At 39.4% G+C, this 13,309-nt stretch overlaps 1 protein-coding gene across 1 annotated transcript; it reads left to right on the forward strand.

Annotated features, from left to right (window-relative positions):
- Positions 1–6,123: 6,123 nt before the first annotated feature.
- LOC148039465 (putative glutathione S-transferase parC) lies at positions 6,124–7,874 on the forward strand. The gene is made up of 2 exons (XM_087691019.1): positions 6,124–6,684; positions 7,172–7,874. Exons 1-2 carry the CDS (start codon positions 6,364–6,366, stop codon positions 7,544–7,546), a joined length of 696 nt encoding a protein of 231 aa, XP_087547145.1. The 5' UTR covers positions 6,124–6,363; the 3' UTR covers positions 7,547–7,874.
- The last annotated feature ends 5,435 nt before the right edge of the window (positions 7,875–13,309 follow it).

Below are 13,309 nucleotides of genomic sequence, written 5' to 3' on the forward strand. Positions count from 1 at the left end.
AGAAAAATGTTTGAGATAAGGGCTTCCTTCCCTCAATTTTCATATATGTACTTTTTTTTTTGCTTACCGTATATACACATTCTCTTCCACATAGGGAAAAAAAAAGTCATGGCTTCATAAGGTTTTTATTTTCTTTATTTATTATCATTCTTTCTTGTGAAAAAAGCTAGAGAGAGAGAGAGAGAGAGAGAGAGAGAGAGGAAAAGAGAGAAACAATAGAAGATCTTTCATATATTTTTGCTTTCTTTGTTGGAAGATATTTTGTGTATGTGGTGTGTGTGTTTGTGTGAATGAGAGAGAGAGAGAGAGAGAGAGAGAGAGAGAGAGATTTAATGTGTAAAAGTGGTTGATTTTTTGTTTTCATGTATCTTAAATCCCATACTATTTGGGCAAGAATCCATGTGTGGAGAGATCACGCAAATCATGAGATATTCCAATCTAACCTGTTCATCAAGCCTACATTGGTATAACAAAGTAACAAGAGTTAAAGATATCTAGTTACATAAGTAGCTCAATCCATCTTGTCAGACCATCAAGAATCCACATGTGGAGAGACCAGGCAAATCATGAGATGTTTGAATTTAACGTATTCATCAAGCCTACATTGGTATAACAAAGCAACAAGAATTAATTAAACTCTTTGTATATTTCTCTCTCTCTTTCTCTCTCTCTCTCTCTCTCTCTCTCTCTCTCTCTCTCTCTCCTTATTTTAATTAAACGAAAAGTTTACATTAAAAATTTTAATCTAAGAGAGAGAGAAAGAAAACTTAGGCCCTACATATGAGAGAGAGGGAGAGAGGGGAAAAGAAAAATGTTTATTTAAAATTTAAAAAACACTATTCTCTTTACTCTTTCTCCCTCTTCTCTCTCCATCCTCTTCTTCTTCCTCTCTCTCTCTTTTATTCTATCTCCTTCTCAAAGTGTGTGACAAACTATGTTCAAAAAACTTTAAATTAAAAAAGCTTTTAAAATAGTTAATTAAAAAATTTAAATTAAAAAGTTTAATCTAACCGAGAGAGAGAAAGAGAGAGAGAGAAAACCTAGGCCATACACATGAGAGAGAGGGAGAAAAGGGGAATGGAATTTAATTAAAAAGGGGATGGGAAAAAAAAAAGAGATTATAAGTGTGAGAGAAGGGAGGGGGTTTTAATTTAAAAAAATGAGGTGAAAGGGGGAGGCTTTAATGAAAAAAGGAAAGGGGAAGAGAAAATGAGATATTACAAGTGAGAAAGAGAGAGGGGAGGAGTTTTGATTTAAAAAAAGAGATTTGAAAAAAGGGATAGGTTCAAGAAACCCTCTAGTGGAGGTTCAGGGCTTTTCAAACCTATAGCTAAAATAATATAGTAGTAAGATAAGAAGCAAGATAAAATACAAGCATATCACCTAGGTTTAAAAGAAGAAAATTTTCAAAATATCTTTGCTCATTTTTTTACTATGTACAATGAATGTGCATGATATATTGTATGTACATGTTGTACACCCCTTAAGACATTGAACTTTTTATTCTCTCACGAACCTGTCTCGTTAAAGCTATGCAGAATAGCCAACGTCACCTACATTCAGAAAGAATTTGGAAACGATGTCTCTTGACAAAACATTTGCCACGTTGTGGGTCAGCTTACTACATGGCCTCGTTAATATTGTTTTGCACAGCTTCTCTTGAAACATCATGGCCTCGTTAATATTTGTTTGCACAACTTCTCTTTAAACATCATGGTAGACTAATGTATCTATTTAGTGGGTTCCAAAACTAGCGCAGTGTGAGAGAGAACAGATTGTACAGGCTAGTAAGATTAATGTGGATGGAGTGGCATGAGAGCTGATGGGTATAATTAATTGACGGCTACTTAGTGTGGTTATATATCGTACTAATCAGAGAGCCATACTTAGTGGTGTTGTGGGTATAGTATCTCGCTATCCTGCAGTCAATACCAGTGATCAGCAATCAGTAGTATAGTCATGCCGTCTTGTAGGAGCTGCCTCAGCGAGAGGGGGCGGGCTGCAGGCTAGAGCCCTGTACGACATATGGAGCTTCTGGGTTGTCGAGGCTGTGCGAGTGGTGCAAGACTGTATGTAGTCGGATGTGGCCGAAGGGAAGCGAAGGGAGCGAGTTGATGGTGGAGGCCGAAGACTGCAGAGTAATCGGAGTGGTCCACAGAGAAGGAAAGTGATGGAGGTAGGAGGCGATCGTCTGTACAGAGAGGGAGAGGTCTTTATAGCCTGTTAGTGGGCGGGAAAGGAGCAGGAAACGTGCCTCTCGTGGGCAGCCAACGCCCCCATGCAAATTTCCAATCATTGAGCAAGGGTACAAAGTGGGCACTACTTAGGGCGGGTACACACTACCCCGGCCGGCTCGGGCAGCATGCAATCCATCCTATCTTACGTTTACACACTAAACCGCAAGAAACTTTACATATAAGCGGGAATGGCTTAGTGGTATTAAGGCTTTGACGCACACTAGTTTGTTGGCCCGCATGGACGATTTTCTGGACAGGGGCGATACCCCTCCCAAAAGTATCATGCCCTGTTAAAATGTAACATGTTGTCAACGGACACTCTTTTTTTCACAAAATGGCCGTCCACATCACGGTGTGTAATCAACCTTAGCTCACTTATGAATGGCAGCTGGCTCCAGGTCCCCCTTTTTTTTTGTCATGTTAACTAAGGTTATTTGGTTGGTTGTTATGCCCTCCCTCAACCGAGATAAAAATTTGACCCTTCTTTTTCTATGGTCTCACTAAGGACCTAGTGGGATTTGGATGAGGAAAGTCATATACGTTTTTCATGTTGCCTTCACAAGATTGTTGGAAGGTTGACAAGTTAATGTATCAAATTGCTTTGAGTCATATGTGAGCTACTTGTTACGGGTTCAAGTACCAATCATTTCACCCTTCTATACTTATGCTATGAAGCTTTCTATATATGCACTAGCTATGTATGTATTTCATTTGCATAGTGAATGTGTGTGTGTGTGTGTGTGTGTGTGTTTCATTTGCATAGTGAGTGAGTGTAAGGATGTGTGTATGTGAGTGTTTAAGGATGTGTGCAAATATGTGTGTATGCTATATATTTAATTCATTTGTAGAGGCTTGAATTTTTAAGAGTTTGATTTGAGAATAAGCTTAGCATGATCTATCACAAACATTAGGTTTTTTGAACATCATCCCCATAAGCATAGTCTTCATTTGGTCCTCCACTTGGAAGATCAATATCAAGGATATGTGTGACAGGAGAAGCTAGCATTGTAGAAGAGGCAGTGTTTATAGCTAAAGAATATTCTACAAATGTTAAGTGATGATATCTATGTGTAAGAAAAATGTTAAGTTAAAGGATGATATCAAAAGAGATGATATATCAATATAACAACTAGCATGGGAGGGAATATTTCGTACCTTGCAAGAAGGAAGACTATCTAAGTTGTCTTATACAACTCCAAGCATGTATTTCATCTACTTCTTGAATACCCACCCTTTGCTCGTACTTATTGGGATCCAAGACCAAGTGGGTGGTAGCTACTGACCACCCATGCATCTAGGCTTAGACCCGTAGTACACACACCAAGTCAACCTACCACAACGAGGAGTCTTTGTTTGTCAAGTTTAACAAGAGGGTAATCTTTTTCGAGTGCCTTATCGGCAACTTGCCAAAGGTGGGACCTAATAAAGCCAATGATCACCCTGTCATACCATATCGAGGGACAATTGCTAGCCCTATGTACATATTTATTACCTTGAAAGGGGAGCTTCGTGCTTTTATCATATGTTTTGAAAATAGTGTGGCCACTCTCACATGAGATTTCCACGTTCAAGAATGTAGTATTCAAGGAGATAAAATGGCTAGTTTCACAAAAATAAAGTGAGTTTTCTCAAAAGTCAAATTCTAGCTTTAGCCCTTTGTAGATAGTAAAGATGGAGTTCGGGTTACGTCCACGAAAAATGGATGGATTAGGCACATCGACCATAAGCAAGTCAACATAGTAACTAAACGTATGTGTGAAGCATTTGAGGACGTCATACCACCCCATGGAAGCTAAATTTTTGCAAAAGTTATTTTTGAAAAATGCTAAGAAGAGGTTGCACCACAATGGCGAACAACTAAAACCCATGGGGACCCCTTTTCCTTATCTTTTGATAATTCCTTCTAGTGTGGTAAAAGTGTTGTTTATAATCAAAGTGTTAAGATATAGACACTCCTCAAGAGAGAGGGATAGGTCCTTATCAGACATTACATTAGTCCATATCCCATTATCTTTGCGTATTGAGAGAAAACCCTTTTCTTTTTGTTCGGTGGAAGGCCCATTTTATGAAAGTATTTATAACAGTGACGACGCCCCATTATGTGGGATATTCTCATAGCATTTCTTTATGTCGTAGCAAAGAATGCACCAAATATTTTGTTTGGCAGATTTACAAACATTGGTTGGCTGGAGTCAGTAACCCAAAAAGATTGGATGTTAAACCTAGCGAGTAACGTATTTTTCTATTTACTTCTTCACAAATCCTCATTAGTTCAATTTTGCATGAGGAGAGTACTATGGCTACAATAGTGGCATTTTGTGAATATATACAGCTTGATGCATTGGTGATCCATTTGAAATCCCCCTTATGAGCCTTATATATGCCCATTAAGAAGGGCAATCTATCCCGATGTTGTAAACACCTCAAGTTAAGATAGTGAAGAGATGTTAATAGTAATCCACTAATCTTATGTGTCTCCAAGTCACATTGATAAAAGTCCAATCTTCCAAATGCAATGGATTTAATCAGTACTTTGCAAAAGAATGAAGCCATATTGGGAAACTTGTCTATCCTCGCAATATACATGCACACATACACAATATAGAGAGAGGGGGGCATGAGAGAGATAAAGAAAGGAGAGACAAGAGAGAGAGAGAGAGAGAGAGAGAGAGAGAGAGAGAGAGAGGAGAGAAAAATGACAAGCTTATGAGATTGAACAAATAGACATGCGCATATAAATTATATACACACACATATACACGGTTGGCTTCTTTGTGACTCAACCACGTGGGAACCTTCTTGCCATATAAAACATGCATTAGGATGCAAAGTCCCCTAACTATTATTGACATTGGTTGGTCCTTCGAACCCTAGTATGAAGCATTGAAAGAATATCCACATGGAGCATCAGGAGAATCTAGACGTGGAGCACCTAATATATATAAAGTTAGTCTTATCACTAGTTGCATGCTAGTTTCTATCTCTCATAATGATCATTCTATACCTAAGTTTTCTCCCTTATATTAGTTCTCTCTTGCTCTTTCTCTCTATTGTTTTTTCTTAGTCTCTTTGTCGCCCTCTTACCACATGACGTGTACCTTAGGATGTCAAGTGCCCTACTTGTTACTAATGCCATGGCAAAACACATGCCTAATGGGTAGCCTAGTGTTTAGTTATGCAAATGGTGAATACCAACACTCTAGTAAGGCCGGGTACACACTACCTCGGACGGCCGGGGTGGCATGCAATCCGTCCGTTATGACCTTTACACACTAACTTGCGAATCTCTTTACACAAAACAGTGGATGGCCTAGTGGTAATAATTTCTTAGACCATCACCCATTGGTGGAGGTTCAATTGTTGTGAGGCATAACATATTTTTTTAATGAATAGAATTTGTCATCTAGTGTACTGGGCGTGGACGAGATTTAGGTCGGGGGAGATCCCCCACCCTAAAGTGTTTGGTGTTCGTGAATTTCGCAGCCTCTTGTAACACGACACATCATCAGTGGATGCTCTCTTGTTCCAGAAACCACCGACCACAACGAGATTTAGGTCGGGGGAGATCCCCCACCCTAAAGTGTTTGGTGTTCGTGAATTTCGCAGCCTCTTGTAACACGACACATCATCAGTGGATGCTCTCTTGTTCCAGAAACCACCGACCACAACGCTGTGTGTAACCGGCCTAAGTCCATCACATAATTTCAAGCTACAAAAAATTGTCTTAAATGCAGACTCGTTTGGCCAATATGAAGCGGCTTGTACTGAGTATTATGCCTTTGGGCCCCTTTCTTGTAGTCTGGGGAGAGACGTGGACGCAAGGCCTATGCTTATGTAAGGATGGCCATCAGCCACTTCACTCGAGCGAGGAACGAGTTTTAGGTGGAGCCGAAGAGAGCTAGGGATCTTCCTAGAACCTACTAGAAGTCACTAGAAGCAACATGTTTCTTCTATAAAGTCTTAGGAATGAAGAGCAGACGGTAAAAGGAGAAGTAGATCGCATAGGTTGCAGGTATTGGCACTTCTCTTCAAGAAGTCTCCATAGCCAACTGCAAGAAGCCACGAGAAGTGCAGGAGGTAAGTAGTAGCAGCGCACTACCGCTCTTGTTTAACCTGCCATCACCATATGGCTGGAGAGAGTGTCAAGGTCCTCAACACATGGGTGAGTATGTTTGGCATGAGGGTTCCGATTGCCCTCAAGGAGAAAGGTGTGGAGTACGAGTACCATGAAGAGGACCTGTCTAACAAGAGCCAGCTCCTCTTGCAGTCTAACCCCATCCACAAAAAGATCCCTGTGCTCATCCATGGTGGTAAGTGCATATCTGAGTCTCTCATCATTGTGCACTACATTGATGAAGCCTGGCCTTCCAAGGGCACCTCCTTCCTCCCCAAGGACCCCTACGACCGGGCGGTTGCGCGCTTCTGGGCTGATTATATTGACAAGAAAGTGAGGATTTTCTGCCTTTCTCCGATCTTTGGTTCCCTTTGATGCTTTCGCTTGTACGATGTCAGAGCCATGTAGCAACAAGCCCCATCCACTGTATGCAAGTCTGCCCTCCTCAGCTAGAGCCTCAGCCTGCAGTTGCATATGTGTGCATGTAGTCATGTGGTTTAGCGCTTCTACAGATCTTCTTCTTTGTCTACAGTTGTAAGGCCCTTTCATATAGGTTTAGTGAAAGGAACTATGGTTGAAATTGTACGGCTTTTGCACGCAAGTATACGTTGAAGGAAAGCTGCTGTTTACTCTCGGTCTGATGCACTCAGCTGGTCTGGTTCTTCTTTACCTGCAGTAGCATGATCCTTTCATACACTCACCTGCCCCTTTTTTGGCATATAGTGCATGGTGTTTTGGATTCCTTTGTTGCCTGTTCCGACTGGCTGGTCTCGTCTGTGGTTGTATTGTGTTGACATCTGAGCTTGTTCCTTCCATGCAGTTCTATGATGCAGGTTCTCGCATCATTCGAAGCCCTGAGGGTGAGATTCAGGAGCAGGCCAAGAAGGACATGGGTGAGGCGCTGGCAACATTGGAAGGTGCTCTGCGGGATGTCTTTGGCGGCGGCCGCCCTTACTTTGGTGGGGATGCGCTGGGTCTGGTGGACATCGCCCTTGCGCCATTCATATGTTGGTTCAAGGCCTATGAGACCATAGGGGAATGCAAGCTAGTGGATGAGAAGCAGTTGCCCCACCTGAGCAGATGGGTAGAGAAGGTGAGCGAGCACCCGAGCGTGAAGGAGGCGATGGCGCTGGCACCGCCTGACAAGGTTGCAGAATTTGCGAGCATGATAAGGAAACGATCTCTGGGTGCATGAGCCCCCTCTCGTTCCCCCCAATCTCTCTCTCTCTCACACTGTGTCTCTCTCTCATGAACTCTTCTAAATATCCATGTACACTCCGTGTGTACCTATGGAGTCTGTTAACAGTTGCGAGCAAGATAAGGAAACGATATCTGGGTGCATGAGCCTCCTCTTATGCCCCGCACTCTCCCTCTCTCTCTCTCACCTGTCTCTCTCATGAACTCTTCTAAATATCCATGTACACTCCTTGTGTACCTATGGGGTTTGTTAACAGTGATCAGATGTACTGCCTTTTGTTAGTGGGTGGATATAATCGAATGCGACTTTGGTTTTGCTGGTGAAACTAGCTTTGTTTCTTTTCATTGCGAATGGTTTGCCATGCGCCTCTGCATTTGTGACTCATATGCCTTTCTGATATTCAAATCTGGGCTACACAGGCACAGTAACCTGTCTGGTAGTACTCTTTCCGGTTGGTTTTTGATTTGCGTTTTTGAAGGGTTGGATGGTGTATGGCGTTGATCAACCTGCCGATTTCGCTTGAAGGGCTAGAGAATCTCTTATGTATCTGCAATGCGTAAAAATCTTTGGAAGGTTGGCAGGACTTGTATCACATAAAATAGGCAAAAGGAGTAATGGCTGTCCCATATCTTGATGGTTATTCTAAAAGAGAGTGTTAAGTTGCGCGTGCAAGCAATAACAAGCTCCCCGCAGAGGCTGAAAAGAAATGAAATCCACCTGGCGTGGAGTTTCTGTCCCTCGAGTATCATTTTAAACAAAGGTGTAGAAAGTCTATTAGTAACAAGCATAATGAGTGGACGATAGAGAATCTTCCTATGGTGCAATTTGGGGATTGTTCGTGCGTGAACTGTGTATATGTGTGCGCGTGCCTGCGTCTTGCAAATTGATACCTTATATCCTTTGCAAAGTGATAAAAAGGTAACACCTTGGCACACAAGACCACATTGTAAGTTGAGAGTAAATAAAATAACAAATACTATAGTCCAAAAGATTTATCAAGTTTTCTTTACTGATGAGAGAGTTATCAAGTTTTTTTTACTGATGTCTCTCTCATAACACCTTTGGATTGTAGATTGAGAGAACATAAAAAGCAAAATACAATAGTCCAAAAGATGTTTTAACAGCATGAACGGGAAAAGATTACGTGACACTATCAAGCTACATCTCAAAGTTTGAATTATCATCATGAAAAAGGAGGAAGACACTATCAAGCTACATCTAAAAGTTTGCATTATCATCATGAAAAAGAAGGAATCTATGAATTGAATTTAACTCTTGTAAGCGAATTCCAAAGTATGGCTTGTAAAGGCCTCAATTTCATGTTTGTTTAAGTGCCTCGTGATCAACAAAACATTGATGAAGATTGATAATAAGATTGTCTTAATATGTACGAGGGGCATGAGGCACTTGAGCTAGTTCCTCACCCTATGGTGTTGAGGTGAGTACATTTGTATGTTGATAGTTCCACCCTCACTCGTGAGTGAGCCTTTGCTGTCTTTGTAAATGCTATTATGTACCTTCCATGCCTTCGTGCAAAATAACTTTGGACCCTCAAGAGGAGTCTTTGTTTTCTAGTCCTCCTCTCACTTTGGTGCCCTTGTAAATGCTTATGTGCTAGCCACTGTGCAATATAACTTTGGGCCCTTGGTTTTTAGCCCCCTCTCACTTATCCTCGTGTCATGTTGTGTTGATGCTTTCACGAGCTTGTGGGTATGTTGAGTGGAGCTTGTGGGTAAGCCCCCTCTCACTTATCCTTGTGTCATGTTGTGTTAATGCTTTCACGAGCTTGTGGGTATGTTGAGTGGAGTGGTGGGTAATATCCCATGAGGCAAGTTCCACAAGCCGGTCACCTTTGCCCCAAGATGGATCTATAGTGGGTTTGTCACATTTGAAAGTTTTCAAAAAGTGAACTTGAGGAATAGGGAATACAAAATTGTTAAGGGTCCTTTAGCTTACCCCATGTGGTAGGTTACACAAGGTGAGTCACCCATGCCCCATGTCCAAAGCCATGGCGGGTTTGTCACACTTGGAAGTTTTCAAAGAGTGAAACTTACGGAAAAGGAAAAACAATAACTTCCAAGGGTGCTTTAGCTTGGTGTTTAATATCCTACTTAATCATAGAGGGTTAAGGTAGACTAATAGAAAGGGAAATATTGTACCTATTTTATCAAAATTAGTAAAGAGCTAGTGGTATTCAAAAGTTCAAGGATCCTTGCTTGCATTTAGAGCAAAGTGTAGAGGTATCTTTTTTCAAGTGCAATTATGTGATGTTTGGTAATTGTTATTTTTGGTTATTTTTTGGGTTAAAGAAGGAAAACATAAGTTTACACCCAAAATTGAAGAAAAGTTCTAAATGTTTGAAAGCTTCTAGGCTTTTAAGTTTGTAAACTACAAAAGCTTTAAAAAGCTTAAAGGAAGTTTTGAACACTGGGAAACCTTAAGTCTATAAAAGGGGGAGAGGTAAATAGTATGGGTTATTCTTTTCATTACGGAATTCATCTCTTATTTGAGGAGAGAGGAAGATCATATACAAGATCATACACAGCACCCAAAATTAAAGAAAAGTTTTAAATGTTTGAAAGCTTCTAGTCTTTATCAAGTTTGTAAACTACAAAAGCTTAAGGAAAGCTTTAAACATTGGGAAACCTTAAGTCCATATAAAAGGGAGAGACTTAAGTAGTATGGGTCATTCTCTGCATTACGAAATTCATCTCTTATTTGAGAAGAGAGGAAGGTCATACACAAGATCATACACAACACCCAAAATCGAAGAAAAGTTTTAAATGTTTGAAAGCCTAGATTTGAAAGCTTCTAGGCTTTATCAAGTTTGTAAACTACAAAAGCTTAAGGAAAGCTTTAAACATTGGGAAACCGTAAGTCCATATAAAAGGGGGAAAATTAAATAGTATAGGTCATTCTCTTCATTACGAAATTCATCTCTTATTTGAGGAGAGAGGAAGGTCATACACAAGTGGAGAAGTGTACGTTAGTTCCTTAGTCATCGCATTTGCAAGCTAAAAGGTTGGATTCAAATCTTCGTCATTCCTTCTTTTAAGGATTAGTTTAAATAAATTTGTCTTGGTCTTTTTAGTTTATTAAGGTTGGATTCGAATTTTCATTATTTGTTCTTTTTAGGATTAGTATATAGTAGTGAAATAAAAATGAAAGAAAATATTTTTTTGAAAGTATGGTGAAAATGAAAACATAACGAACTTTTGAACATATTGAAACAAACGAAAACATGAAACTTCAACAAACTTGATATTTTGAATAGACAGGGGAATAGCACCTTCTCTTATAATTATTTAATTACGAAGAGATTTGTGCTAACTCTTTGGCATCCTATATAGCATGTTTTCTCATTTCATGTCATTCGTTTTTTTAGTTTATTAAGGTTAGATTCAAATCTTCATCATTCATTCTTTTTAGGATTAGTAAATAGTAGTGAAACGAAAATGAAAGAAAACGATCCTTTAAATGCATGGTGAAAATGAAAGCGTAACATACTTTCGAACGTACTGAAAAAAACAAAAATGTAAAACTGCAACAAATTGGATATATTTTGAATAGACGAGGGAATGACACCTCCCATAATTATTTACTTATGAAGAGATTTGTGCCAACTCTTTGGCATGTTATAGATCATGTTTTCTCATTTCATTTACTTTTTTAAGTTTTTGAAGTATTGTTATTGTTTATTGATTTTATTAGAATTACTATTAAGAAGAAAAAAATTATCATCCTTGCACATCGAAAAAATAACTATCTTTAAAAAAACTTACGAAGTAAAATTATGAAGTATAACATGTTTTTCCATGAACAAGTGTACTGCAGTTTTATGATAAAAGCATATTGTTCTCATCAACATTAATGGACTACGAAGAAACAAAATCACAAGGCTTCACGACTTCTAGAAAAAGAAAAACTATAGCTTCTAGAAAAACATCACTAAAACCATTTGTTGTAACTTGGTATGACAGAGAAAAATTTGAATCATCTTGGGCGACAGAATGCGAAAGCATCATCGAAAGACTAACAATGTGTGCATCATGTGGTATAGTCACAATGCGACATCATGCTATCAACTCACAAAAGAATGATCCATCTACAGAAGATATACAAGTTACAATGGCTTTGTTAAGCGCTATTTTCATCGTTGCATGCCAACAACACAGAGTCAACATGATGATAATTAAATGGCGACCATGTCTTGCGAAAAAAAAGAGAAACAAATACGTAGTGTTACTCTTACTAGACTACACAAAACGAATTCTCAATGCAAAGCTGTTACAACTTCAACTATTGAGCATCATTAATACATCCATCTTGGTCTACAAAACGACAAGAGCGATTATGAATGAAACCTTGGACTGCCGATCTATTCTCAATAACCCTATAGTCTCTTGGTTGGAATGATGGATAGCTTTCATAACCATCTACTAGAATTGACTTGACTACATCCGATATTGCAGATGTGTTTGCTTTTAACATGCTACATAATCCACTAATCCAAAAGTGCATGTCTCTAGTAGAACATCCACATCCAAGGACAGGGCTTTGCATCCTCACATGCAATCCATCAAAAGGATTATAGAGATCCATTGTGAAAGCTCTCTATTCGACCCAACGCTCCAAGTAGATCATGAGAATGAAAGTATTATAGTTTGCTTGAAAATGTAGTTGAGCCAAGCTGACAACATGCATTCCAAAGAGCCGACCAACATGAGTTCGCATGCATCATATTATGGAATAATAACAATCTCGTTGAAAGAACGACAATGTTTAGGACGGACGACTTGCCTGCAAGAACCTCACCCTGCCTAGATATCACCTTGGAAAATGCAATGCTTTTGTTCTTATTCCCACTTGGCCATGGCAGCTACGACCAAAAGAAATATGAATGTTCAAAATCACGATTAGTGACTCGAACTACATATGCATACATATTCTCCTTTCGATATCCTCCATGTATTTAAACAATTCAAAAACTTATCTACAAACGTACTTCGCTTCAAAACACGACGCATGTCTAAACACCATCAGTAAAATTGCTACATAGCAAACATGCAAGAACTGCATATAGAACTTCAAACTCCTTTACTGAGCTGCACATGTCAACCTAGTTACACTCGAATTTGCTTTTTAAATTTATATTTGAAAAGAAAATATTCAAAAAGGACATTGTGTTGGTCTCATGGATTCTTCTTAGAATACACATGATGTTGTCACCTATCCTATGGTGGTAGGATGTCATACCTTGGATTGCATAATATGGCATAATTCTCGTTGTATGCTATTGGCCTTTTGAAAATGGAATGAGAAATACCCAATTAGTATATGTGAGGCTTTGAGCATTTAATGCTATTACTACCTCCAGTGTTCCTCCGGATGACGAACACCACTTTGCTGCCCCAAAGCGGCAAGCGATTTGTTGTGCTTGCCTTTTTCCTCCTCTCCTCTTTTCTCTCTTTGTTTTTAATTTTTTTCTTCACCCTCTCTCTCTCTCTCTCTCTCTCTCTCCCCAAATCCATGTTTAATTTTTTTCTCTCTCTTTCTGCCTTCTATTTTAGTTTATTTTTTCTCCTCTCCTGGTTCTCTCTCTGTCTCTCTCTCTGTCTCTCTCTCTCTCTCCCCCCTTTTATTCTCCCCCTTCTCTCTCTCTCTCCTCTTTTTTCCTTTTTTCTTCTTCTCTCTCTTCATTCTCTTTTTACTTTTTTTCTTCTCTCGTTCTTTTAAATTTTATCTTTCCTCTCTCTCTAT

The sequence above is a fragment of the Lygodium microphyllum genome, chromosome 2 (assembly GCF_053477565.2).
Source record: "Lygodium microphyllum isolate KBCC chromosome 2, Lygodium_microphyllum_v1.1.10, whole genome shotgun sequence".
Lineage (NCBI taxonomy): Eukaryota > Viridiplantae > Streptophyta > Polypodiopsida > Schizaeales > Lygodiaceae > Lygodium > Lygodium microphyllum.

What these genes read in the sequence shown, in the direction of transcription:
- LOC148039465 (XM_087691019.1), top strand. Translation starts at nt 6,364, where the DNA reads ATGGCTGGAGAGAGTGTCAAGGTCCTCAACACATGGGTGAGTATGTTT. An exon ending in CTGATTATATTGACAAGAAA is followed by an intron (nt 6,685 to 7,171) that starts GTGAGGATTTTC and finishes CCTTCCATGCAG; the next exon opens with TTCTATGATGCAGGTTCTCG.